This window comes from Setaria viridis, chromosome 9 (assembly GCF_005286985.2).
Source record: "Setaria viridis chromosome 9, Setaria_viridis_v4.0, whole genome shotgun sequence".
NCBI lineage: Eukaryota > Viridiplantae > Streptophyta > Magnoliopsida > Poales > Poaceae > Setaria > Setaria viridis.
The window spans coordinates 27,702,437-27,728,520 of NC_048271.2; the positions used below are offsets into that span (position 1 = coordinate 27,702,437).

The following is a 26,084-nucleotide window of genomic DNA, read 5'->3' on the forward strand; positions in this document are numbered from 1 at the left end:
TTAAGAAAGTCAACAGAATCAATGCTTGTGTCTTTATTTGCCTTTGAAAAATAGAAATCAATATTTTGAAACTCTTTTAGAAACAAATCAAACCATATACTATATTCAATAGTTTATTTGAAATATCCAAAGATAATGTGAGTATTTGGAGAAAAACACAACTGAGTGTATCTGAAGTGGTAAGATTCCTTGTGGTGGAATGTGTCCACCTAAGTTTGAGTTCTCGAGTCGGTACGGGTGCTTTCAGATTTAATTGGCATTATTCTTTTAGTGGTAATCGGCGTGCAAGTCGATAGTGGGGTGCTTATGGTGACTTTGTCAATCTCGAGATCTGCTGGCTTAGTCTTTCAAGGGTGCTTATAGGGATAGGATTACGTGCATATATATTTATAGGAGTAAGCGTGCTATAAAGAAAAACGGAACGGAACCTGCGAAAGGAACATTTTTGTAACCACGTGTTAATACCTTATTGGTCACCGTTCACCCCTCCAGATAACATACACAATCCCACCCACCAATCGCACGCGGCAGAAGAATACGCCATCCTCCAGGCTCCAGCGAGCTCAAAGAATCACCACGAGCCAAAAACGGTTGCCCAAGAAAGTAACGACCGAACAAGCATGGCGGCCATCCCCGCGCGCGCCGGCGCCACCGCCACCGCCAGCGGCAGCCTCCCGAGGTCCACAGGTCGCCGGCGCCGCAATGCAGTCGTCGTCGCCGCGGCGACCGGGACCGGGCCGGCGGTGCCGCAGGAAGGGGCGCTGGAGCGTCCGGCGTGGTCCGGCGAGACCCCGCTGTCGCGGCTCGTCGGCGCGCTCATCGCCTTCAAGCCGCTCTACTCGCTCATGAAGCTCGCCTCGCGCGAGGTCATCATCAGGTAACAGTTGCAAACATGCCGGCGGACGTGTTGTTGTTCTTTACTTGTTCATGGGTGGGAGAAATGGCGCTGGGAATGTGGATGTGTGTATAGGACGGCGGAGAAGTCGAACATACCGTGGAGGGAGATGACGAAAAAGGTGCTGGAGTCCGACGTGTACGAGGTGTTCGAGAGGATACGAGATCCAAACTTAGTCTACCCTAACTGTGAGCTCATTCATTTTTCTCCATTTTCCCTTGCAGCTGATTAGTTTCACCATTCTTTAAAAAGAAAGATACCTACAAATAATGTCTTCACCGATTGAACAATTAGCTCGTCTCCACTGATGACGCCTTGCTTCTCTTGAGCAGATTATTTGAGCCCGTTTCACGCTTATGATGAAGGGAATCTGTCATGGCTGGTAGTTCACTTTTCCATTTGTTTTTGTTTTTCTTATACATCCACTTGATATTTTGACTCGTAACTTGCAACCGGATTCTTCATTGTAACAATGTTGATGTTGGCATTCTAAAACTCTATCAGACATGTGAAACCGAAAGATCTCAGCTGTTTTCACTGATCTGAGGCGCAATCACAACCTGAAGGGTCTGATCTTTAGTGTTCGCTTGTGTTGATCACGATTCACAAATATTGTAGGCTGCAGCAGAGGCTGAACCTGCGACAATGTCCATTGCAAAGAGGGCCATACCGGAGGCGACATCGATCGAAGAAGCAAACCAAATTGTTCGAGGGAACTGGCTGAACGCAATCGAGGAGCATCACCTCAAGTACTCCGGGAACTGTCAGATAAATGATATATTGGACATTGGCTGCTCTGTTGGAGTAAGCACTAGATACCTGGCTGAGAAGTTCCCTTCAGCTCAAGCTGTTGTAAGTGCTCATATCTGCTTAAGCTTCTTTGTGATATCTTGTATACTCTCTCCGTCCTAAATTGTAGGTCGTTTTAGCATTTATAGGTTCATAGTTTTTCTATGCATTTAGATACAAATTATGTCCAAATATATTTTATAAAATATGAATCTAGAAATGTCAAAACGACCTGCAATTTGGAATGGAGGGAGCATATTTTAAAAGATGTATCATATCATTTATCTGTACAATTTTACCTCCATCCGAATTGCATGGAAGGACGTGCTGGTTTGTTCACAAGCAACCCATGTTTATCAAAAGACTAAATCTGATACTTCCTCTATCCCAAATTACTATTCATTTTAATTTTTCAAGATACATAGCTTTTGCTATGCACCTAGATATATATTATGTCTAGATACTTAGCAAACTCCATGTATCTACAAAAACCAAAATGAGTAGTAATTTGGGACAGAGGGAGTATGGTTAAGCAGGAGCTTGTATTTACGGTCACCCTGCGTATACACAAGTTTTACACTATGATGAAAATTTAGAAACGTTTCTGAATGATGTAGGGACTCGACCTATCACCATACTTTCTTGCGGTGGCGGCACAAAGGGAAGAAAAATTGTCACGACAAAACCCTATTCGTTGGGTTCATGCGAATGGTGAAGCGACGGGATTGCCCTCGGATTCATTCGACCTTGTCTCCCTTGCTTATGTGGTAAAGTTTTATCAGAATTATAATCTTCTTTGCATGGATTTAAATCTATAATGATGGTTACCAAAAAATTAATTAATGCACTAGAATATCAATATTTTTAAGGAAAATGTCCATCTTACTACCCAACAATCCACTGTCATTTCCTGAACAAGTTGTGCTTAGTTCAAATTTTATGAGGTGGTAAAGAAAATACTTTAAGCTGTGCTTAGTTCAAATTTACTATTACATACTTAATACTTTCAAATACACATGAAAAAATGATGAATAATTATAATTTCTAACGTAAAGCTGATACCATATATGTCACCCTACAAATTTTTGTAGGTGGAGAAACAAAAATAATAGAATTTTATTATAATATACAGGACCAATTAAAGTAGTTTGGGGAGTAAATCTAGCCAAATATTTCATTAAGCTTCGAGCACTCTAAAGCTTTAGACCAATAATAAAGTGCCCAGATTATCTTCATTCTTTACAGTGCAATAATCATGCACCGAATATAATTCACCACCAATTCAGTAATGCCACATCTAAGAAAACTGCAGTGCCATGAGTGTCCAGCACGAGCAATAACTGGATTGGTGAAGGAAGCATTCCGGGTCCTTCGCCCGGGAGGAACAATCGCCTTAACCGACAATTCGGTAAGAATATATTTCGTTTCACCTTTGCTACATATGAGTGCATACTTTTCAAAAATCGATTAACGTCCACTTCTTCCAAATCCTTTGCAGCCAAAATCTAAAGTACTTCAGGTAAGCTTCATCACAATATTCCCACCACACCTTCTACTGTTTTATTTACATTACAGAATGACTGATAACATCGCAATGCAAATTCAGGAACTATCCCCAGTGTTGTTCACTCTGATGAAGAGCACCGAGCCGTTTCTGGACGAGTACTACATGCTGGATCTGGAGGAGACAATGAGACAAGTTGGCTTTATCAATGTTTGTTCCATCCTTACCGACGCCAGGCATAGAACAGTCACTGCAACAGTGCCTTACTGATTGGATCGTACCATTAAGTACCAAACTACAACACTTCACCAAGCAAAATTTTGTATGCTCAACTGGGATGGTTGTACTTGTAAAGAGTTGAATAATGTGCATTTACAATTTGAGTAATGTTCATTTACAATTTGAGTAATGTGCTGTGTACGCAGTGAACAACAAATCAAAGTACATCCACAGATGGATTTCTACGGGTTCAACAGTACGATAGCGCTGACCAGATGCTTCAGGGAAATAACACAAAAACAATTATACTCTGAAGGACCCTCTAATTTAACCTAGCAAATTTAAGGATCAGGCTCAATAAAAGCCACGCTAAAATACTATATGATTTTGAGCTAAAAATAGATTTTGAACTAAAAATAGATAGGTATAAGTTGGATTGTAAAAAGGACACGAGGGTCATTATCCATTACCACCCCTCGTACACCGCTAAACAGCACTGCTGTTAATCTGATGTCTCACAGCAAAACAATTGCAATAGATTGCAAATTGGATGAGACTTGTTGCCAGAAGCAGTTGGTTTGGGTTGCATCTTAATGCTCAATAGGCTGGAAATAGGCCATGCTAAGATGTGCAATTGAAATTAGCAGCTGGAATCACTTGCATCGTCTCGCTTACTCAGGACATAACCATCCTGTCAGTAAGAAGTGATTAAATTTACACAACCATTCTGTCAGTAACAAGTGATTAAATTTACATTCTACACTTTTTTCAACTCAACTATGAGTTAGCCTATTTTGTACTAGCCAAAATTAAATATTGTTTCAGCACTTCCTTCTCCACACCTTCAGTTCTTTGTTAGCAGTGGTCGTTGTCCAGTGTCTTCAATCATAATTATGCCCTGAATTGATGCCATTGCGAAATAAATCAAGTTTGCTTACTAAGAAACAGAAAAAATGTGTACTTGTTAGGTCACCTTTTTTTGAACGACAAAACTAAAAGTTAAACCAATGGGCATAATGGTAAGTTTATCATCTTATGTCCTAACAGTTATGCTTGTCTGGTGACAACTTTATGTGAAGAAAAGGCAAAAGAATCACAGTTGTAGATTGAAAACTTCACCCTTGTGGAACGCTAAAAATGGACCAATCAATCACTCGTTTTATCTAGCTCAATATGGGATATTGTAGTGAATGATCATGAAATAATTGAGTTCCTTTTCGAAATAAAAATTGAAGCAAACAGGTAAGGGCATTTTTAGATCAAGTGAATCAATACAAGGACATATCGGCCCATAATTCCATATTTCTCGAGTGACAACCGAATTCCTGTTTATACTTGCAAGATAATTACAAAGAACTGATGATGCAGTAAACTCATTATATTCTTTAAGTCGAGAAATCAGAACTAACTAGGAAAAAACAAACTGATTGGTTCCCACCCCTAAACCTCCCTCTCAATACAGCTACCATACGAATCTATTTGGCGCCAAAATCAAGACCCATTGATCAGATATTGAAATTTTTGAAAGTTCAAATTGCAATCTACATCTTACAACAATACCGTTTTGGGACTAGACCTGCCATAAAGCAAAGATGATTTGTTTAACAAACCAACCACCCAAAAGAGTGCCAACAAGATGGAGATTTCATTAAGTTCCTGACAGCAAATTTCCTTGTATACTTCCAACATCTTAAAGCATTGGCAGCCGGTGCACACTGATATCGACCTACTAGTTAGCTGCTCATGTGTTCACAGTTTCAGAAAAAGAAAGATTGATAAATTAGAAATTTCGAACAATGAGAGATTTATAAATTAATAGTAACTAAACAAGACAGATCAAGACTATGGAGATAAGAGCTTCCAGCCTTCACATTCACAAGCACATTCCTCTTTTTTTTTTGTTCACAAAGACAGTGGCGAAGTCAAAGAACCAGACTGATGACACAACTGAAACCTGGTGACACAACGGAAACCCTAGCACATCGAACAAACATGTCATCAGAGGTGATGAAACTAACCTTCACCTGTAAGGGAGATGCTGCTGATTCTTCCGTACCTTCAGCTCAGCAGCAAGCTGGCTGCACTTCCTTTTTGTTTCCTCCAGTTCATGCTCCAGGTCCTCAATCTACAAAGAAGCAGCATTCGGCTATGAACAGGAGAGATGACATGTTCGTTAATGACTCAGCAAGATATGCATACCGTCTGCTTCAACTGTGTATCTCGTTGTCGAAGCTCTTCACGCCTGTTAAAATTAATTTTCAATTTCAACGAGCAAAGATGAACTCTTGAATAGAACTAAATGTTATTTAGCGGAATAGTGATTGTGAGCACAATTATTTTCATATATTATATAACTGGAACAGTATCACAAGCCACTCAGGTAGTCACTAAACCCAGGTTGCTGCACTTTCTTTACCAAAATCAGGCAACTAAATTACCACACAACAGTCTGATTAGGTAGCTTAAAGTTACTCCCTCCATCCCATAAATTTTGAACCATCGTCAAATAAAACAGAATGGAGGTAGTACTATGCAACAAATACACGGGGCAAAAGTTTATAATGTCCTTACAAGTGTGGTGTTTGCGTTGCTAAATAGTGTTCCAAAAACAAGTAAACAGCACTCCATTGGTTACCCTGTCTTTTACTGAGGGCATGTTTAGTTGCTCACTAACTTCGCCGCAACTTAGGTAAAGAGTGGCTTGCCACAAAATAGCGGCGGCAAGGTTCCTAAAAAAACATTTTATTATGTGTGGGATCGACCACAGTTGTAGCAGTCAAACAAACAGTAAGTTGGGAACCAGATACACCCAAATTATACATTGTATGTAGCATGCCAATCATACAGGTACTATAAAACCAACTATTCTTTGTCCATGGCTGTTTATAAAGCCTAATTGAGGATTTTATAGGACGGTTATGTATAATAAACATGATGCACTGAGAAAATGGAAGGTGTTATATGCAAAATGGATGGGACATAAAGTTGTAATGCATTGATTATCACAATCACACTTAAAATTTTAACTTTAACAAGATCGGCAATTGCAAAGTCCATGCAGAAACTCTACAATTACTGTTGCAGTAACTAAAGACAATATCTTACTAAAATTCCCCTAGATACATGAAAGCAATATAGTAGAGCAAATTACCTTGAAAAGAGAGCAATGTTTTCTTCACTCAGCTTCTCAGTAAAATTGGGATCAAATACACCGGAGGAGCCAATCTCTACCAGATCCTGAGTGCAGAAAAATAAAAGGTAGAAATTGTCAGGTGTCAATAGAATTTTACTTGGATGAATGCAATGGATTAACAAAGATTGTATTATAGCAACCTATTAGTCAAGGTTTTCAGAACCCTCTAGCCAGCCCCCATGATCCAGGAGGGCACAGGGATTTGTAATCGTGCTAGAAGGTGGAGACAACAATAACAAATTGAGCAAGTTTTATAAATTACAAGTATGTCACACAGAATTGTCAAAAAACAGTACTTCTTTGCACCTATCACAAAACCAAAATGGTTTGCACAATTTATCAGTAAACTACATGTTTTGCACTCATCGAAAACTATGTTTTTATCTGAAAGGATGGTCCCACATGTCAAACAGAGAGAGTTGGTATATTCACAGCTTTTATCACACATCAACCTCTCCACTCTCACTTGGGGCAAAGATGGCATGGTGTTTGCAGACTGGCTGAATCGGGCACAACGTAGAGTTAAGAAGCACAGAAAAGGTTTCAACTCCTTTGTGATTCTACGTGCTGGAAACACTGGAACGCCTGTCCTTGGTAGGCCCCAAGGGCAAAGTGGTATTGCAGGAAATCTCCAATGAGACCAGGCCATGGTGCCTTTTGGGAGGATTTAGCACATTATGTCCGCATTATAGTGTGATCCACTGTTTTATTAGAGTTCTTGGCTGTGAGAATTTGGATTTCCCTTTTTTTAAGGGAGTAACATTTGTACTTGGACCATTTCTTCTCTTTAATACAAAGATAAGCAGCTCTTCACACACATTTGAGGGAACAAAAAAGGGTCGGTAATGTCCCTGCCCCAGCCAAATAGACATTTAAATCCAGTCTGTTCGATTAAAATTAGGAAAGGAAGTGATGGACATGCATGCAACCTTGTTAGATGTGCTTGGAAAGGCTACCGAATAAACAAACATTGTTGTTTTCACAATAGGTGCGATGGGGATCTAAAGAAATTGGAGGATAAAAACACCTAAATAGAAACCAAATTTAATTAAAAGCCTAAATAGAGCAGACCTCATCCAAGCCTTCTGAGTCCATATTGTTTTCTTGCGCTTGACCAGACGACTGCAAATGAGAACCTGGCCAAAAGAGTACAAAGCAAGAGCATGAATAAGCTTGAATATATTTATATGTTATATCAGTGATTCTCATGTAAAAAGATGCTTTAAACAAGGAAATCAGGAAGTAAATCACCAGTCTGTAATAAATAAAACCCGACACTCCAAGTGCAAGAATTATAGTAAAACTAAGCAAACTGAAACAAAAAATATAATTAACATAAACAAAGCAAACAGTGGATGCCACTGAGAGTATCTCATGACACAGATGCACCTAAGGCATGACACGTTCTCCATAAATGTTCTTTTGTTTCTAAACGTTATCAATATAATGCACCTAAGACCAAGCCCTTAATATGCCCACATTGCCAAGGTAAGATCCAGCAGAACTTTTCATATGAGTTCGACATTACTCAGAGGAAAATGCATGCACTTGACATTGTTTGTTTTGACAAGCTGACACAAGTAGATTTTCCTTTGCAAGCTTGCAGTGCATCATTATATTTATGTTTTCAATATTCCACTCGTTAATTAGTTAGACAATGAGCTTCAATTGAAAAAGCACCAGAAGAGCCGCAAGTAAACATCACACATCAACACAAAAGTTTTGATTGCACACTCACTCAGCTACAAACAATCAAGAAGGACGCAAAGATAGTTGGAGATCTCTTGGCAGTTTAGCACACAAAAGAACAGCTTTGGCAGTATTGTAGGAAAACTAAATGTTTACTTTTATAATAATTATAAACACACATAAAGTAGTAAAATACTAGTACAAACAAAGAACAGGGTAGTATTGAGAACCATTATTTGGCAATCCAACAGCTGCTACGTCATCATATGTCTCTGGGAGCAAATTTGACGAAAACCCTCCAGTCATCCGGACACTGGAAGTTTTATGGTGAACCTGGGATGCAGAACCACCTGAATCTTTTAGGGTGGCCTTATACTGGGACCTTAAATGTGGATCAGTTGGCTGGTAACCAATCAAATGACACTTTTCTTTCCTGCAAATACACAAGTTCCACTCAAATTTGATTTGCAGAACGTGAGCAGAGATTTTTTCCTTTCTGCAGTATATTATACAAGAGCGCACAGAAAGCTTCAACAGGATTATTCAGTAATATGAAGGGAGTGATGCCGGAATAGTAACTTGGGTGGTTACAAGGGTAATTCCTTTTACTGAGTAGTTGATATACCACAGTGATGATTAAATATAGGACCAATTGCCTACTTCTTACAAGATTGAGGTACAAAAGGAAAGCTCTGAACCAAATAGCATAAAACACTTACCAGAAATCAACAATAATTTGTCTAAGTTTTGTTTCTAGCCGTAAAAATAATGGAGTCCTCTCAAAATCTTGTTTGTCGTGTGCTGGCTCAATAAAATTTGCCTCAAGTACACCTGAATTGTGACATTTGTCATCATAGAGAGAAATAACATGATTAACAATAACTGCAGTACTGAACATGTTAAACTCACCAACTACACTTCTCCCTCTGCTAGATCCTTCCTGAAGGACCTTCCAGAAGGGCTGTAAAGGGGGAATGTTAAAAGAAACTTAGTTCTAATCTTTTAACATTTGAATCTCTAGAATAGTGCACTCAAAATGATTTTGTCTCAGCTCAGAACCTTGATTTTAAGTAATAAACAACATCAGCCCAAACATTTATAAATGTCAATTAATGAGAATTTAGACAATTCTCATTATGTTAAGAAAGCCAGCAACAGAAACTATTACAACTGCCAGAACCTAGCAGAACTTTTAGCTACAAAGCTTGATATCCCTTACATAACAGGTATAGATACCATTAAAAAAAAGAAAATTCTGGATGTTTCAGTGCAACTGAGGGAATAAGCAATTGATTGGACATCAACTATATCTATCTAAATCATCATATTGAACGCGTTGATAATGGAGCTAAATATTTCTACAGCAGTAAGAAGACATCAACCAGGATGACACAAGCAAGCACATGCAAACTACAATTTTATTGCAAAAGAGATAACTGAGAATAAGAATAAAACAAATGGGCATTATATCGCTTCTCTAGTTTTATTCCACACATATAATAGTTGAATTCTAGGGAAGCTGCAGGAGTAGTTGGAAAGTAGTGCCAGCAAGAAGCCTTTAGTTCCAAAAAACTTTATTATTGCCTATCGATAGCTTAAAATGATCCTCTTACAAGTATTATTTCTGGTACATGTATGTAGTGTATGGTTGGCTGGCATGCTTCCACAAAACCTTGAGTAACCCACCTACCCAGAAACATTGCATTCGCTCTATTGGCCAATAGGAGAAATGTTGGTCCAAAATGCTAATATCTAAGCAGCATGGAGCATAATAAAAATAGCGACTGCCGCTAAGTGGGGCAAACAACCAGATCTTTTTGGCAGGTGAGGGTGAATGTTACCATTATAAGACGATTTTTGTGGTAGACATTCATCCCAAAAATGCCCAAAATAGGAGCCTCCTTTGCAAAGCCAACATCAACTCTCACTGAGACCTACAGTTACAATTGAAACATGGTAGTAAACAAACATAAACAAATAATATACAAACAAAAGAAATTTAGTTGTAAAGAAGAACTGAGGTAACCATTTCATTACCAAAAAAAAAGAAGGGAGTTCAAGAAGAAAGTCTAACACACTCATACAGCCAAAGAGGAACCATAGATGAAATCATGAGCATAATTACTATTTGGAGAGAAATGATATAAACTAAGAAACGCGATAACAGGGATGGAAATTGCACAAATTTACTTACCACTTGGGAATCATGTGTAACTTGAGGTTTGTAAGTGACAACTTTCTTAAACTTTAATTCATCAGTGATGCATATATGTTCAACAGGTTTTCCCCTCAATATAATTTGGAAATTATCAAACTTCTTGAGGTAAAGGATAGAGGTATAAGCCTGGACAAGGAGAAACATGTTACCAATCAGATAAAGAAACTAGAAGGGAAAAAAATCCAGAACTAGAAAGAAAACATACTCGCAATGAAAATCTGAGTCTGTGGGATATATGTTGCTGAACAATTTCTTTCTGACCCTTTGTGATTCCCCCACTTGCACTACCTTGATCTCTAAGCAATATGTCCTGAAAAATGAGCATCAAAAGATAAGGATACGAATAACCCAGAACAAAACAAGCAGGGGGGTATAACAAAAGTGAATGTGGCAATGGATTGCAGGAACCAAAGTTTAAAAATCAATGTCAAGTTCTCAATTCTCGTGTGTGAATTTTTTTAAAGGAGAAATTGCACTAAGAGGCCCCTAAACTTGCATGATCATCTCACCTAGCCCCCAAGAAATTGGATGCCACGCAAGTCAAGGACTTCCGGCCCATCAGTTTGATCCATAGCATTGCTAAATTGATAACTAAGGTTTTGGCTAAGACTGCAAGTAAATACAACCAAGAAAGAATACAATAACATGTATCGCGCTTCTTGCTGCCTTAAGGCATTTTCATCAGACAATGAAAATCACTCCTTAGAGTACACATATATTATAATACATTTCAGGCATTATGTGATAAGGTTAATGGAATCAAACAAAATGGACAATATGCAGAGGTATTGTATACTTGCAATGAAAATTATATTAATACTCACCTCATCATCATCTTCGAAGTCAAGTTCCAAAAGGCCATCATCATTCATCCACAAATTGTACACTGCCACTTTAGTTCCATGGCTACCAACATCCTGAAACTGAATGTATATGAACACTATCAATATACAAGTATACAGAAAAATCAGTTGCTTATAGCATGAACATAAACTAATATAGACCTTTCTTATCAAATAGCTTCAGAAAAATAAGATAATCAGTTTAGCTTCTCATGAAAGAATTACAGCCACATAAAGCATGCATGCCTAGATACATAGGAAATAGCACTGATATGAAAACTATGGGTGCCACTTTGGGAGAGAACAGAAGAAATTATGAGTAAGGGCACAGAAAAAGATAGCAACAAACATACTTATACCCACTTCTCCGTGTCATGGAATAAATTTATACTGTATTTTTCAAAATCTACATGTTACATTGGTGCTGCACCTAGATGGCTAGATGTATCATCCAGTAGAATGATTCATTGTAGGTTATTTTGGTTCTAAAGTTGATATGTATATACTCCCTCAGTTTCACAACAGGAGGCTAGAGGATTGGGATGGTGCTTATGACTACAATAAGCCTGGTTATATATCAGCAACTCCTAACCATTGACTAGAGAATGGACTAAAATACCTGGAACGAATGTGCCTCACCTGCTGAAGAAGTTCTTCCTTTGAACAAAAAGGGGACCAATCAAGTATTATCTTCAGGCTACTATCCCAATCACCCTGTGAACCATACACCAAAGGTACAACCTCCCCATCTTGGATCTTAAAATCGAGCTGCAATAGTAATGGAAAAATGTAAGACCTAGACAGACAAAAAAACCCTCCCTCAAACATATACTGCTTGCAATTTTCACATACCATTGGGACAACTATGTCATCTTTCATTGTTCTCCTCAAAAAAGTGTAGGAGAGCAAACCTATACTCAATGTAACATTACTGCAGGAGAATGAACGATGTGAAAATCATTGCCAATTACAGAATAAGATACAGTAAGTGCCATGAATTCTTTCAAAATAAATCAATTATAAATTTGCTAGAGAAATTTACCTTCCACGGATTGCACGAGTAAAAACAATTGCATCTGCACCGAGTCTCATTGTGCTCGTCTTGAAGCCATTTCCATCTGTGCAGTAGAAAAAGGTAAGAAAGTAATGACAGATAGGAATCAAGAGTTTTTTGCACAGAACTATAGAGCAGCTAAGTACTTAACAAAAAGATTATACAAGTGGTTAGATGAAAAAGAAATTTTCAGTAGGGACCTCCCCTGCTGTTCGCCTCAAAAAAAAAGACATTAGATGTTCTATAATACAAGTTATAGTAAACAATCAGATCTATTTGAGATTTCAATTACAAAAAAGCATTGCTACTCGAATGGATGATCTTGAGTTTTTTAATACCAATGTTCTATAGGAGATAACAGAACTTATCAACTGTAGCACATCATATCATTTGAAGGTCTCCAGAATCTAGTCACCACAAGCACATCCTGAATTTCTATGAATTTGTATCCAAAAGTACAGATCCCCACTACCCTATCCTGTTGTGGACTCTATTTGTAGCAGAGGGGACTGGGAAGGTCCAACTAGATCAGAAAAGAGGGGCCCATGATGATTAGGAGAGACAGTTGGTAGGTCGAGGAACCTCCCAATTATGTTCAGTTGAGTATTACGAAAAATGACAGTGTCCAAATTAAGACCCAGGTTCTAGTCCTAGGAGGGTCCAAACATCTAATACTATATAAGAGTTATTTATGCAAACAAAGAAGCAAGAAAGAATTATCTCCCATCTAAAACTAATAAGCTATCTCATCCCAAACAGTTTGACACTGTCCCCCTTCTCCAGGGACACTCCAGGGACACTGTCCCCTCTGCACAGTAACAATGTATCCAGATAGGACCTTGTAATTTAATATAAATTTCAATTGTATTAAGATTTACCGAAAAATAACTCTTCGAGTGTGATTAAACATCAATTCAACAATATAAGCAACACAAATGAAGTGCACTAAATTGGTTTGACAAAACTGTTTTAGCCTATCATATTACATCAAAACTACAGTATAGAAAACAATACAACAACCAAATAAACACAAAGAGACATTATGCTATGCCATAGCTCAACTATGTATAAACAACCCCCCTCCCCCATTTCTATTTTTATTATGCCATAACCCTCCAGAGAGTAGAGTGCACAATCCTCAAGACTAAATTGCCAGAGTTTAGTAAAAAAATAATACTTACACTGGCCAATAGTGGTTTTAGATTTCTTGGTTGAGAATCCTAAACTCATGCATCGACGAACACCTTCAGGATCCATACCTCCTCCATCATCTGTGAAACTCCATGTTAGCAGAAATTAATATACGAAAGGCTCTGAGCTGCCCCCAACCTGTTCAAAAATTTTTTTTTTTATACCTTGGAAAAGTAGCATTGGGCTATTGTCTTTCAAATTGATGATTTTATCCACTTTTATGAATGTGGCACCATTGCTTATCTGAAACAATATCAGAAGATAATTACTGATACTTGCAACATATACCTATAACAAATTGATAAAGTTCAGCTAGTTTTGAGTGAAATGTATCAGGTTTTCAGAAGATACTACAAACCTCATCCACCGCATTGTCAAGAAGTTCGGCTATAGCTGCAACAGAAAAGAAGAAGAAACAAAATGTAATTGAATATTGAGCAGTCACGCAGAAATCTTGAACATAAAAGATGAAGAATGCCAGCATGATTACTGAATCATCTAATTTTCTTCCATTTAGGGACGAATCTGTTACTGGAAGATGCTAAATTGCCAGAACTCTCATAGAAGTACAAAAGATGATTGAAGAAACTGGTGTTAGTTAATCAGATATGCTCATCAGAGCGAGAGAAGAAAATTAGAGCACAATTAGCATCACATCTATCAGTTTGAGCACAACCAATACACATCACACTGAGAATAAGTTCCATACTCAGGGGCAGTTAAATAAAAGCTTCTTCCATAACATAATCAGAAAAATTATACTAACGGGAACCACTGCAGTGTTTCCATCAATCAAGGGACTACTCTTTCAATTACCTTACAAGTTTTTTTTTCTCCTCTTCACTCTAACAAACTTAGGTTTTATATGTCATTTGACACAACAGACTCAAACTATTAATAAGTATTACAGTTAGATAATCACCTAACTTTTTTTCCATCCCTTCATCAAATACGATTAGTACGCAGCAACAACAGTGCCGTATAGTACCCACATCAATCAGGGGATGAGTATTCCAGTTGCATATAATATCCCCCCCACCCCCCTTTAGACCTAACAATTGAATCATCCCTATACTGTGAAAACCCCAACGACCTGGGCTACCACTTCAACACCACAGCAGCAAAACCCATAGAATCACGGAAGAGGAGAGAGAAACAGCGTTGAGGCACTAACCTCCGAAAGCCCACTTGTGGGAGGTCGCGTTGGTGTGGAGGAACTTAGGGTGCACGCGAGCGCGGTCGAAGTCCCCCGTCTCCAGGGCAACTGAGGCCACAAAACAGCACCATCATGTCAGAATTCTAGATGTATCCGACGGATAATTGAAGAAATTTGCATCAGGAAGAAGCAACGCGAGAGGAGGCGAATTCGAGGAAGAGAGGAACCTTGCAAGTCGTGGGTTGGGGCGGCGGGGGCCTCGGACGCGCCGGCCTTCCAGAAGCTGCGGCAATCAAGGACTCGGCCGCCTCCGCCGCTTGAGACGCCGGCCATCGCCACCGGCATTGGAACCACCTGCGAGCCTTTGCAGGTTAGGGTTAGCGAGACTTCGCCGGAGGTGTTATTCCGACGAGTTCCCCGCGGGTAGTTGCTATCTTACTCAATGCCACAAAACCAATAGGGATGACAATGAACAACTCCAAGATAAATAAGGTATATTTTATCTTTACCTATTATTAAAGCAAGTAACGCATCTGCCTGGAGTTTCGTACGTCGTGGTCATTTTGCAAAAAAAACCCTGATGTTTTGTGTAATCAACCCGCAGTCCATATTGTAAAGAGAAAGGGGTTCGGGTGATAAAAGGAGAGAAGAGGGTCTAACGGCAAAAAGTTGAGGGGCAAGGGCGCGGGCGGCGGCCAGAGCGGGGCGCCCCGCCGGCTGCCGCTGCCCCGCGCTGCCCCTGCGCGCAGCGAGGGCGAGAGCAAGGGGCGACCTCCTACCACCTGCTCGCTCGTGCCACCTCCTCCCAACGCCTTGCGCTCCCGTGCTCCACGCCGCCGCCCGCGCCTCGCACCCGCCTCCCAAGTCGCCGCTACCCCGCGTACTGGTCGCGCGCCCGGTCGCCACCGCCCAACGCCGCTGCCGACCACCGCCTAACCAAGACTAATTTTCCGTACGTCATTTCATCCTGATCTGTTCCGCGAACCCCGCCAGCCCCCGAGTCCTATTGCCTCCTTCCTTCCGCCGCCACCTCCCGAGGCCTCCTGCCTCCTCCCTTCAGCCGCCACCCCGCGAGAGCCTCGGGCCGCACTGCCGCCGCCACAAGCGCTGCACCGCCACAAGCGCTGCACCGCCACCACGGCTTCCGCCTCCTACGCCGCCCCTTCCGCGTCGCTCGAGGATCCTGCGCACCGTCGCCGCACCACCGCACGCCACCTACCCTCCGCGCGGAGGAGGCGGCAGCGGCGGATTTGTCCCGCTCCCACCCATCCCAGAAACAGATCGTCCCGCGCGGCCCTCGCCCTTGACCTCCCAGGCCACCGCCTCCCCGCACTGCGTGCCCTCGCGCCAGGCGCTCCTGGATGAGGAGGAGGACGGCTACCGCGGGGACCCGGCCCCGCCACCGCCGCCGCTTCCTCAGCCGCTGCTGCCGGCCCTGTTGCCGCAGGAGGCCTCGCTGATGGACGCGGACGGACCCACGGAGGAGAAGGATTGCTTCATCCTTAGCCAGGATTTCTTTGGGTCGGTTCCGATTCGAGCTCTGTGTTGGTCTTCTGACAGTATGGTTTCGGTCTCAGATTAACCCCATTCATCTTCTTGCTATTTTGCAGCACCTCGGACTACATCACGCTGGAGATGACGCAGGTGGCCAACGAATTCAATGACGATAAGGTGGGTAAGATGAGATTTTTCTCTTATTGAGTGTGTGTTAGTGCAGTAACATTGTGCTGTCCTGACTGCTCATCTGCATTCCTCGCTAACAGTTTTACTGGTTTTGTGCAGGAGAACATCCCTTTTCTTTCAGCTGCATTTGTGAGGAAGGTTGTAACTTGTAACATCGGTGTCATGTGTTTCCAGGTTCTCGTGAGAACATAGTTCGATACTTCACATCTTGTTTTGAGAACGAGCAACTTTGTATTCAAATGGAACTATGTGATCGCTGTCTATCTGTGAATCTAAACCAGCCACTGAAGCATTGGGAAGCCTTGGAACTTCTGTATCAGGTTTGAGACTTTTAGTTATGAAGCCGTCGTTTACCAATTTTATTTCTTCTTGATCACTTATCAAATGAATACATTCATCTTTACTTCCTTCATATCTAATCTAAGCCGCCTACCTATTTAACATTTGACTGTAAAAAGATTACTTTATTGTAGTATGAATTTGGATACTGCATTGACCTCCGTTAGAAAGGATTGGTGTACTTGTTTCACCAAATATGGGCTGTAATTGGCCACCCACAATTTCTGAAAGAACAAGTCAACAAAAAAACTTGCCAAAATAGGAGGAGCGATCATTTGAAGAACCATGATCTTTAGTACTTTATGTTAAAGTTTATTATTTAGTTCTACCTTTATTGATGATACGGTACTTGGTTAATTCTTTTATCTGAAGTCTGAACTGTCCTACTTTTATAAATATAAGTGGGGCATAATGCTCTTGCTGCCTTGTCGGTATCTTTTGCCTATGCAAGGATTTAAGGCTTGTAAACTATTTTGTTTTTGCAAAACTGAAGCATAAAAGCAAGCACATTTGGCATGAAAAAATAATCAAGAAAGATGCCCATTTGCCGATGTGCTGATAGATGCCGCCGTGGGACACAAGGTTATTAGTTTCATGGATGGAAACGCTGGGTACAATCAGATACTTATGGCTGAAGAGGACATACCCAAAACGGCCTTCAGATGCCCAGGACACCTTGGTTATTCGAGTGGGTGGTAATGACTTTCGGCTTGAAAAATGCCGGCGCTACGTATCAGAGAGCCATGAACTACATATTTCACAAACTTATCGGCATACTAGTAGAAATTTACATCGACGACGTCGTAGTCAAGTCAAAAGGACACCAGGAGCATCTTGCCGATTTACGACAAGTATTGGAATGCACTAAGAAACATGGGCTGAAGATGAACCCGAACAAGTGCGCCTTCGGCATATCCGCCGGACAATTCTTAGGATTCATGGTGCACAAGCAGGGAATAGAGATCAATCAGAAGACCATAGCGGCCATCAACAAAGTCGTGGCCCCGCAGAATAAAACTGAGCTGCAATCTCTAATCGGAAAAGTGAACTTCATTAGAAGATTCATATCTAATCTGTCTGGGCGAATCCAAGCCTTCACACCATTATTAAAGTTGAAGCCCGACCAGGAGTTCATATGGGGAGAAGAGCAACGCAAGGCATTAGAAGATATCAAGCAGTACTTGGTCCCTCCTCAAACTGGTAAGCCGTTTAAACTGTATTTATCAGCCGATGAACAAGCTATTGGGTCGGCTCTGGTCAAGGAGTTCGAAGGAAAGGAACGGGTAATTTATTATGTCAGTAGAAGACTTCTGGACGCCGAAACAAGGTATCCTCCAGTGGAACGTTTGTGCCTATGCCTTTACTTCTCATGTACCAAACTCAGGCACTATTTGCTATCGGCGGAATGTGTGGTCGTGTGCAAAGGCGACGTGGTAAAATACATGCTGTCACTGCCGATTTTGAAAGGACGAATCGACAAATGGATCTTGGCTTTATCAGAGTTTGACCTTCGATATGAATCGGCAAAAGCCGTTAAGGGTCAGGTCATGGCCGATTTCGTCGCCCAACACTGCGGACCAGAGGCTACCTTCGTGGAACCGGTACCTTGGACTTTATACTTTGATGGATCGTCATGTGGGGTCGGATCAGGAATCGGCATCGTCCTCATATCGCCTCGGGGGGCAAGCTATGATTTTTCTCTGCCAATAGAAGCGACCGCCCATAACAATCAAGCAGAGTACCGAGCTGTACTGAAGGGATTACAATTGCTAAGAGAAGTCAAGGCCAATTCTATCGAAATTTTTGGAGATTCCATGCTTATTGTGGGTCAATTAACAGGGAAGTCCGAATGCAAGGACGATGTGTTGAGGATTTATTACGAAGATTGCCTGCAGCTTTTGAAAGAGTTCAAATCAGCAGTTATTGAACACATCCCAAGGAATCATAACGAGGATGCCAACAAGCTCGCCCAACACGCATCTAGGTATCGGCCGATTCAAGGCGCTATGGCTCTAGAGCTCACAGCCGATGACTGGCGAAAAGAAATTGCCGATTACCTGAAAGATCCATCTAAGAAAGTGGATCGGCGGGTGCGTTTCCATGCTACCAAATACGTACTACTGGAAGACGATTTGTTCTACCGAACAATTGACGGCGTCCTACTCAAGTGTCTGGGAACGGAGGAGGCTAAGACTCTGATGGGAGAAATCCATGAAGGAGTGTGTGGAGCCCACCAGTCGGCACATAAGATGAAATGGATGATCAGGAATAATGGGTATTACTGGCCGACGATCCTCGAAGATTGCTTCAAATATTATAAGGGATGCCAGGATTGTCAGAAATTCGGGAATGTCCAACGTGCGCCCGCATCGGCCATGAATCCCATTATCAAACCATGGCCGTTCAGAGGATGGGGAATAGACCTCATCGGCCAAATTTATCCTCCATCAAGCAAGGGGCACAAGTTCATTCTGGTGGCCACCGATTATTTCACCAAATGGGTGGAAGCAATTCCGTTAAGGACCGTAACATCGGCTGCCATGGTCGACTTCGTAAGGGACCATATCGTCTACCGATTCGGCATTCCCCAGACTATCACAACCGATCAAGGGACAATGTTCACATCAGGAGAATTCGAGGAGTTCACGGCTGATATGGGAATCAAATTGTTAAACTCCTCTCCATAGTATGCCCAAGCTAACGGCCAGGCCGAATCCTCCAACAAAGGGATAATAAAGTTAATCAAGAGAAAGATAGAGGAGCAGCCGAAAAAATGGCATCTATGTTTGACTGAAGCCCTATGGGCGTACAGGATGGCTTGCCATGGGACCACCAAGTTGTCCCCTTATCAGTTGGTGTACGGTCACGATGCAGTGCTACCATGGGAATTGAGGGCGGGGTCGAGACGCACTTCGCTCCAGGATTAGTTGACGACCGACGACTACTCCTCACTCATGAAAAGGGAGCTTGATGACTTGGCTGGCCAACGATTGAGAGCTTTGATAAGCATCGAAGAAAACAAGAAGAAAGTGGCTAGGTGGTATGACAAGAAAGTCAAAGTCAAACAATTCTCTCCGGGAGACCTGGTTTGGAAGTTAGTGTTGCCGATTGGGTCGAAAGATCCTAAATTCGGTAAGTGGTCCCCTACATGGGAAGGGCCGAATAAAATCGGCAGATGTGCTCCAGGAAACGCTTATATTCTGGAAACAATCGAAGGAGAATAGTTTACTAGGGCTCTAAACGGAAGATACTTGAAAAGGTACTACCCTAGTATATGGGTCGGAGCATAAGGGTTGACCACGATGAATAACATACAGCCGATACAAAAGGATTCGTCTAGAGAAAACACGTAATCGTTCAAATCAGCCAATATGTTTCATTCGGTACGGACGATGGGTTACACGGTCGACAAAGTACAAGTCGCCCTTAGAACAAAAAATAATTAATCATGCTTTTCCTTACGCTCTCTCTCAGCCCGACCTAGTTCTATCAGAAGACGGATGTACTCTTCTTCTATCTCTTTCACCGCAGCCTTCGCTTCGACTTGACGGGGGAGAGGGTGGCTTCGGTCCATTGCCGGGCGTGATGTTCCTGCTGCTGCATCTTCAAGGACGATTTGTTGAGGAAGCAGATGACTTCTGTCGGCTTGAGGTCACCGGCGGGCGTTGCCGTCCAGAAAATCCCAGATCCGTCGGATGTCAGGAGGGACGTGCTCTTGGAGTTCATCACGATGAGCCCTGATTAAGTCCTTGTCTTCTTGCGACAACGGTTCGTCGGAGTGCATGAGTTCGATGGCTCGTTCGAGTTCAGGGCTAAGGCGCCGTGGCTGTGGAAAGTAACGATCAAAAAGGTGATTCCCTTCAGAAGATCTAAACTAAGAAAAAGGATGAAGGCAAAACTTTCACCTGATTAACAGAGGAAGAGGAAGAGGATAAAGAAGACATGACTGAAAGGCGCACCGACGAAAGCAAGTTGGGAAAATGAAGCCGAGCTAGACTGGTACTCTCGGAACGGGGGCCTAGACCGGCATTTATAAGAAAGGGAGGCGTGGATGTTTGGTAAGACGCGTCCCATCGGAAGTAAAAAAGGTAATAAATAAAAGGGGGCGCCGCGAAGGACGGTGAAAGGGGGTATTAAATGTTTGTACAAGAACTGCCAGTACTTTTATAGGCCACCCAGAAGGGCATCGATAGCCGCGATCGCTCGGCGCCGGATCTGATCGGCAGAGTCCAGGACGCGTTGGTCATCTTCTGCCGATCTGGGGACTTCTGACGTATTGCGGTGGAGTTTGAGGGCTTCGTGAGCCAGGTGCTGCCTCTCCCGCTTCAGATCGGCGATGACAGAGGGGAGTTGCTGGAGCCTCTTCTCTTCGGCGTCTATTGCCTTGGTCACGTGCTCCATCTCCTTGGCAAGTTCCGCCCTTCGGCGTTTGAGGCGATCTATCATGCCGACGATCCCCGGGCGAGAGTCCTCCAGAAAGTGAATCCGTTGATGCACCTCTTGGGCTTGACGCTTGTATGCGTCTTCTTCTTCACGAGTCTTGGTCAACTTGGCGCGATCGGCCATGTGGCGCAGGGCCCTAAAGACCGGAATCCTGATTGACTCGATATATGCGGCCGGAGCCAAGGCATCTTCCGCTTCTTCTGGTACTCGCCCGCTGACGTCACCAAAAAGTTGCCGAATCGGTGAGGCGTCTTCTACCAATCGGCCGATGTCCTCTTGCAGAAGGGATCGGATGCTTGCGAGTTTGGCGCGGCCGTCATCAGGGACAGAGCTCAAGGTGACCTGGTGAGAGGCGACTTCCTCGTCATCGGAGAGTGCGACCGCAAACGAGAAAAGGCTGTTGTTGGGGGTGTCCTGTTCCTGGAAAAGTAATAAGCCAAGAAGAAGGACAAGTCAGCCGATGATGGTAGCAAATCGGCCAAGTAAGGAGAAGAAGTCTCTTACCTCCTTAAAACGAATTTCTTCAAGTTGCGGTCGGGAGGCTGTTATTCTCGATTCAGGGGCTGGTTCCATTGATTCGTCATGGGTAGAAGACTCCACCATGATTGGTGCTGTGCTCGGGCCGGCTTCCTGAAAGATGACCGATTGGGTTGCTGCCGATTGTTGCGAGTCCACAAGAGGGATTTGTGCAGTCTAAAATAAGAGGAGTCAGTATGAGGATGGTAATCGGCAGGATGAGACAACAAGTTTACCTGCATAGCCTCCACCAGTAATGATGCAGCGGCCGCCCCAGCTTGCGTGATGACTTGAGTATCCACTTCTCCAGCAGCTGGAAGGGGCAATGCGGCCAAAGTTTCTGCCGATGTGATCATAGGAGGGTCGGCCGATTCTATATGAGCTCGTACTCGGCGACTGGTCTTCTTGGTAACCTTCTTCCGCGCCTGCTTCGATCGGCCGGCAATCACATCCACGGAAGGGGCATCATAGCCGATAAGAGGGAAAATGGTGTAGGGGTGATGATCCTCTATCGGCCGGCCACTCTGACTGTGTGTTGGGGGAACGCGGTTTTCAGACTGGAGTAACAGCAAAATGTTAGTATACATATTTAATCGCATTAATAAAGGAATCAAGATCGGTTGGGGGAAAAATACCTCGGTGTTCGGATCGATGTTGGCTGGATCCAAGAGATTGCAGTATGTTGATGCAGAGGCGCAGAACAAGTGTTGTTTCCATTCGGCCCACCATAGCTTGAATTGGTGGACAGCAAAGGGGGCTACTATCCAGTCATTCAAGTCTATGGTGCTGGAGTCTGGTATCCGATCTCGCAGCCGACTGTAGTCAAGGCCCTTGGTGAGCTCGTCTCTGAATTTTGCTCGGCTGACGAAGTATGCCTGAATCGGCAGTTGACCCATACCGAATTGCCGCGCTGCGACAGAAGGGTTGTAGAATTCATACGTAGGGGCATCTTTTCCTGAGAAGAAGTTGGCCGGTAAGACCCCTGGTTTAATTAACTCATCTGTGAGATCTTCGTCGAATCGGCCGGTGGTTGAGTCAAAACAAGGAGGGAGTTCGAAGATTGAGTCGTCTCTCCGATAAGGTAACCAGACGGTTACATCTTGATTGAAGCCGTTGTAGAAGCACCGGAAGTATTCGGCCACCTTGGTCGCAGAATACGAGCAACCAGAGAAGGCCGATGCCGCTTCGCCAAAGGACATACACCGGCGTCTGACAGTAAGGTTCTCTTCCGATTCGACGCTGGGGAAAGTCATATTTTCCACTCGCTGCTGAGAGATCTCGCTCATATACAAGTTCAGCCACAAGTTAATGAACCACCATGACCCACCTGGGTTTCCAATCGGTTCCCCTTGGGATAGATTGATACCGATTTGGTGAAGCATGTGGTAGACTGCTCCCAGTAAGTGCTTTCCGAGAGGAACCGAAGTCCCTATTGATAGTGCTTCGGCCAGAGCTTGGGTATTGGTAGATGGACCAGCTGCTCTCCCACAGAAGAAGTGCTTCTCTAGCCACATCATCAGGAAGGCCGTATACCCTCTGTTCTCGACAGATCCGGCCCTTTTGTTGCATCTAATGAAGCCTTTCCACCCGCCGATTCCCCTTGTGTCCAGCCGATGTGATGTTGCGGCTATAAGGCGGAAAGGGGTGTCCGGGGAAGAGATGTCCAGGCCGGTCAGCAAGACTACATCGGCCAATGTGGGGGTCATGGGTCCGTGCCCAAACAAGAATGCGTTGAGAGCATCGGACCAAAAGTAAGAAGCTGCCATCACTAACGGCTCATTCCGTTCCATTTGGGACAAGGATAGGTCGATGCATTGGCCAATTTTGAGCTCGTCCCATTGGAGCTTCTTGGAGGCGGCTATCCGTTGGTACCATTCCCTCCAACCAGGAGTTTCGTTCGGCCAAGACCTAAAGGTACCCGACCAGTGATCTAGGTCCATGGTTGATTGTTTGAAGGGGATCCTATGGGTTTCCAAGTTGATTAGGTCGGTTGGATCTGGGTTCCCCATGGGCCTGAGGTAGATAAGGCCGAGGCTTTCTGTAAGGTGAATGGTGATGCAATGCCTAACTACCTAAAAAGGAAAAGGGGGTGCGATGGTAAGAAATAGATCTAAGGTAAATGCACTACTGATAAGGGAAGGTTTCGGTAATAACCTCTGGGATGAAGCTCCTCGTAATCGGCGGAGTCGCCGGTGTAGCTGCAGATGATGAAGCCGCCAATGGGATCTCGGATGAGGCTTCAGCTTTCGCCGATGGAGCTCCTTCTTCCGTCAATGGAGTTGCCGCTGTCGCTACTGGAATCTCCGCCGAAGGCGCCATTTCTGGAGCTTCGCGCGTTTGCGATGTGCCTGAAGGTGCCGCCATTGGAGAAGTAGGAGAGAATGCGAAGGGAAGGAGGCATTGGAGAATTGGAGGATTGAGGAAAGTGTTGGAGGAAGAAGAAAGCCTGTGCACTGGAGAAGAAGGACGTGAGCTCGTAAGGAGTACGGGATGTGCTGATATTTAAAGAAGGTCTGAGAAGGGGTAAAAGTGGAATTTTTACCACGCCGGCGTTTCGAGTTTTTCGGGAGTAGTGGTTGTCGTGGGCGCCCGTTTTGAAAAGATTGCAATCATCAGGTTGGAGACCGCGAAACGGAAGGATGTTTTCGTGGTGTCTATTTCAGATGGGAAGTTGAAAAGAATTTCGAAGTAAAGACTATGTTTTACTCCGAAACTGGGGGGCATGTGTTGACGCCAGATTTTGACACGTGTAAAATCGGCGTTAGGAGAAGAAAAGATCGGAAGATGCGGCGAGATACAAGGGCGACGATTGGAAATCGGCCGATTGCTGCTACAGTCAAGGATCGGCCAATTGATGCTACAGTCGAGGATCGGCCGATTTATCCTTGGAGTTCCGTCTCGCCCGACCCCTAAGGCTTGGGATCGGACGCGCCCGACCCTCCAAGGGAGGATCTCCGCCTCGCCCGACCCCTGGGGTTTGGGATCGGACGCGCCCGACCCTCCAAAGGAGGATCTCCGCCTCGCCCGACCCCTGAGGTTTGGGATCGAACGCGCCCAACCCTCTAAAGGAGGATCTCCGCCTCGTCCGACCTTAGTCCCCAGGGTCGGGATAAGTCTGAGCCCTCGATGTGTGGGTCCTGATCGGTCACCCCTTTGACAGAGAGGTGATCGGCCAATTAGGAGGTTAAGAATAGTTGGGCCGATGTGGGCTTAAAAAAGATTATGAAGATGAAGAAGGAGTCAGCCCATGAAGCGCGTGAAAATAGTACGAATCGTACTTGTAAATATTCGTTTTCCGTTTAAACTTAGGGATAGAGTTCTAGTCGGATAGGAAGTCATTTGTACGGGGCTATAAATAGCCACCCTTATGGATCTGTAATCATACAATCAACTCAATACAACAAGCTACTTTTTTCCTCGTACTTACTTTCAAGCAGGTGACTTCGCCAATACTTTTCTTCTTTTCACGAGTTCGTACGGGTTGGCGGGGCTGCATCAACTTGACCTCCGGCCAATCTTGTAAGTTCCGTTTATCGAGTAATTTCTAAGCTTTAACTTCGGGCGCATCGCTGTCGTTTCGTTTAGATTTATTCACCAGTTATCGATACTTACTAGAATTCTAGGTTTTACTTGTTATTCTAGTTTTATCACCAGCTAGGAATCGATACTTTCGGCTTTTCTTGTACTTTGCTGTTTAATCTACCTATTTCATGCATAGCCGATTAGATCTGTTTCTAGTGTTGCTACTGTAACGTTATTTGGATTACTCTAGTAGTTTTCTTCATAAATGTTGCTTGGTAATCGGTTGCATCATAGCCGATTTCCTTATTACTGCAAATCGGCCGATTCGCTGATAAGCTTTCTCAAGATCGGAATTTTAGCCGATCGCAACCCCTGGGAATTGACACGTTTATTTCCTTGCCAATCAACAGGTCAGATTGGCTGGCATGCCACGCGAACCGCACCAGGGCGATCACCCGAACAGGAGCTAAGCAGATTCTCCCGGGTCGTGTGTCCGACGCTGGGAATTCGATCAGTGATTTCTAGCGCCAACAGGTTGAAATGAGGAATAGTTGCTCTATTTATTTCTTGCCATATGTCTTGCTACAACTTAGTATCCTCCCTAAGTTTTGAGTTTGCTGGCTTGCATGATCAAACCTTAGCTTGAAACTTGTGGGTAGAAAAAAGCATGATCCAAATCTAGGTTGTTGTGAGATATGATATGGTAGAATAGAACTGCTATGATCTTGTTCTACGTGATGATTGATATCCAGAGTTTTATTTTTGAAAATGCTAAAATGATAAGTTCCTCAATGATGAAAAATTCCTATCCAGGACCATATGTGGTCCTAT

At 43.3% G+C, this 26,084-nt stretch overlaps 2 protein-coding genes across 5 annotated transcripts; one reads left to right on the forward strand and one right to left on the reverse strand.

Moving 5' to 3' along the window:
- The first annotated feature begins 600 nt into the window (after positions 1 to 600).
- Positions 601 to 3,597, forward strand: LOC117837580 (uncharacterized). The gene is made up of 8 exons (XM_034717277.2): positions 601 to 877; positions 971 to 1,083; positions 1,228 to 1,277; positions 1,514 to 1,747; positions 2,302 to 2,451; positions 2,997 to 3,092; positions 3,183 to 3,203; positions 3,291 to 3,597. The coding sequence occupies exons 1-8, from the start codon at positions 621 to 623 to the stop codon at positions 3,456 to 3,458; spliced, it is 1,089 nt and encodes a 362-aa protein (XP_034573168.1). The 5' UTR covers positions 601 to 620; the 3' UTR covers positions 3,459 to 3,597.
- A 450-nt stretch (positions 3,598 to 4,047) lies between these two features.
- On the reverse strand, positions 4,048 to 15,206 carry LOC117837579 (protein MICRORCHIDIA 1). 4 transcript variants are annotated; one of them, XM_034717272.2, is made up of 20 exons: positions 14,978 to 15,206; positions 14,769 to 14,858; positions 13,953 to 13,987; positions 13,759 to 13,837; positions 13,585 to 13,674; positions 12,392 to 12,467; positions 12,202 to 12,280; positions 11,989 to 12,117; positions 11,332 to 11,430; positions 10,713 to 10,817; positions 10,484 to 10,633; positions 10,131 to 10,223; positions 9,199 to 9,250; positions 9,009 to 9,120; positions 8,520 to 8,722; positions 7,672 to 7,736; positions 6,559 to 6,644; positions 5,607 to 5,649; positions 5,432 to 5,532; positions 4,048 to 4,305 (listed from the first exon to the last, which is right to left on the reverse strand). In XM_034717272.2, the coding sequence occupies exons 1-20, from the start codon at positions 15,093 to 15,095 to the stop codon at positions 4,299 to 4,301; spliced, it is 1,812 nt and encodes a 603-aa protein (XP_034573163.1). In that variant the 5' UTR covers positions 15,096 to 15,206; the 3' UTR covers positions 4,048 to 4,298. The 4 variants fall into 4 exon arrangements, with proteins under 4 accessions (XP_034573163.1, XP_034573164.1, XP_034573165.1 ...); XM_034717273.2 differs by having other exon boundaries at positions 5,426 to 5,532; positions 14,978 to 15,205; XM_034717274.2 differs by lacking the exon at positions 4,048 to 4,305 and adding an exon at positions 4,694 to 5,144 and having other exon boundaries at positions 5,426 to 5,532.
- Between the last annotated feature and the right edge of the window lie 10,878 nt (positions 15,207 to 26,084).

Bases quoted from the DNA above. Each gene is read 5' to 3' on its own strand.
- LOC117837579 (XM_034717270.2), bottom strand. From the start codon at position 15,095: ATGCCGGTGGCGATGGCCGGCGTCTCAAGCGGCGGAGGCGGCCGAGTC. The intron at 10,224-10,483 runs GTAAGTAAATTT...TTGTAACTGTAG, and splicing joins TTACACATGATTCCCAAGTG to GTCTCAGTGAGAGTTGATGT. The intron at 5,650-6,558 runs GTAATTTGCTCT...TAATTTTAACAG, and splicing joins AACATTGCTCTCTTTTCAAG to GCGTGAAGAGCTTCGACAAC.
- LOC117837580 (XM_034717277.2), top strand. From the start codon at position 621: ATGGCGGCCATCCCCGCGCGCGCCGGCGCCACCGCCACCGCCAGCGGC. The intron at 1,278-1,513 runs GTAGTTCACTTT...CAAATATTGTAG, and splicing joins AAGGGAATCTGTCATGGCTG to GCTGCAGCAGAGGCTGAACC. The intron at 1,748-2,301 runs GTAAGTGCTCAT...TGAATGATGTAG, and splicing joins TCCCTTCAGCTCAAGCTGTT to GGACTCGACCTATCACCATA.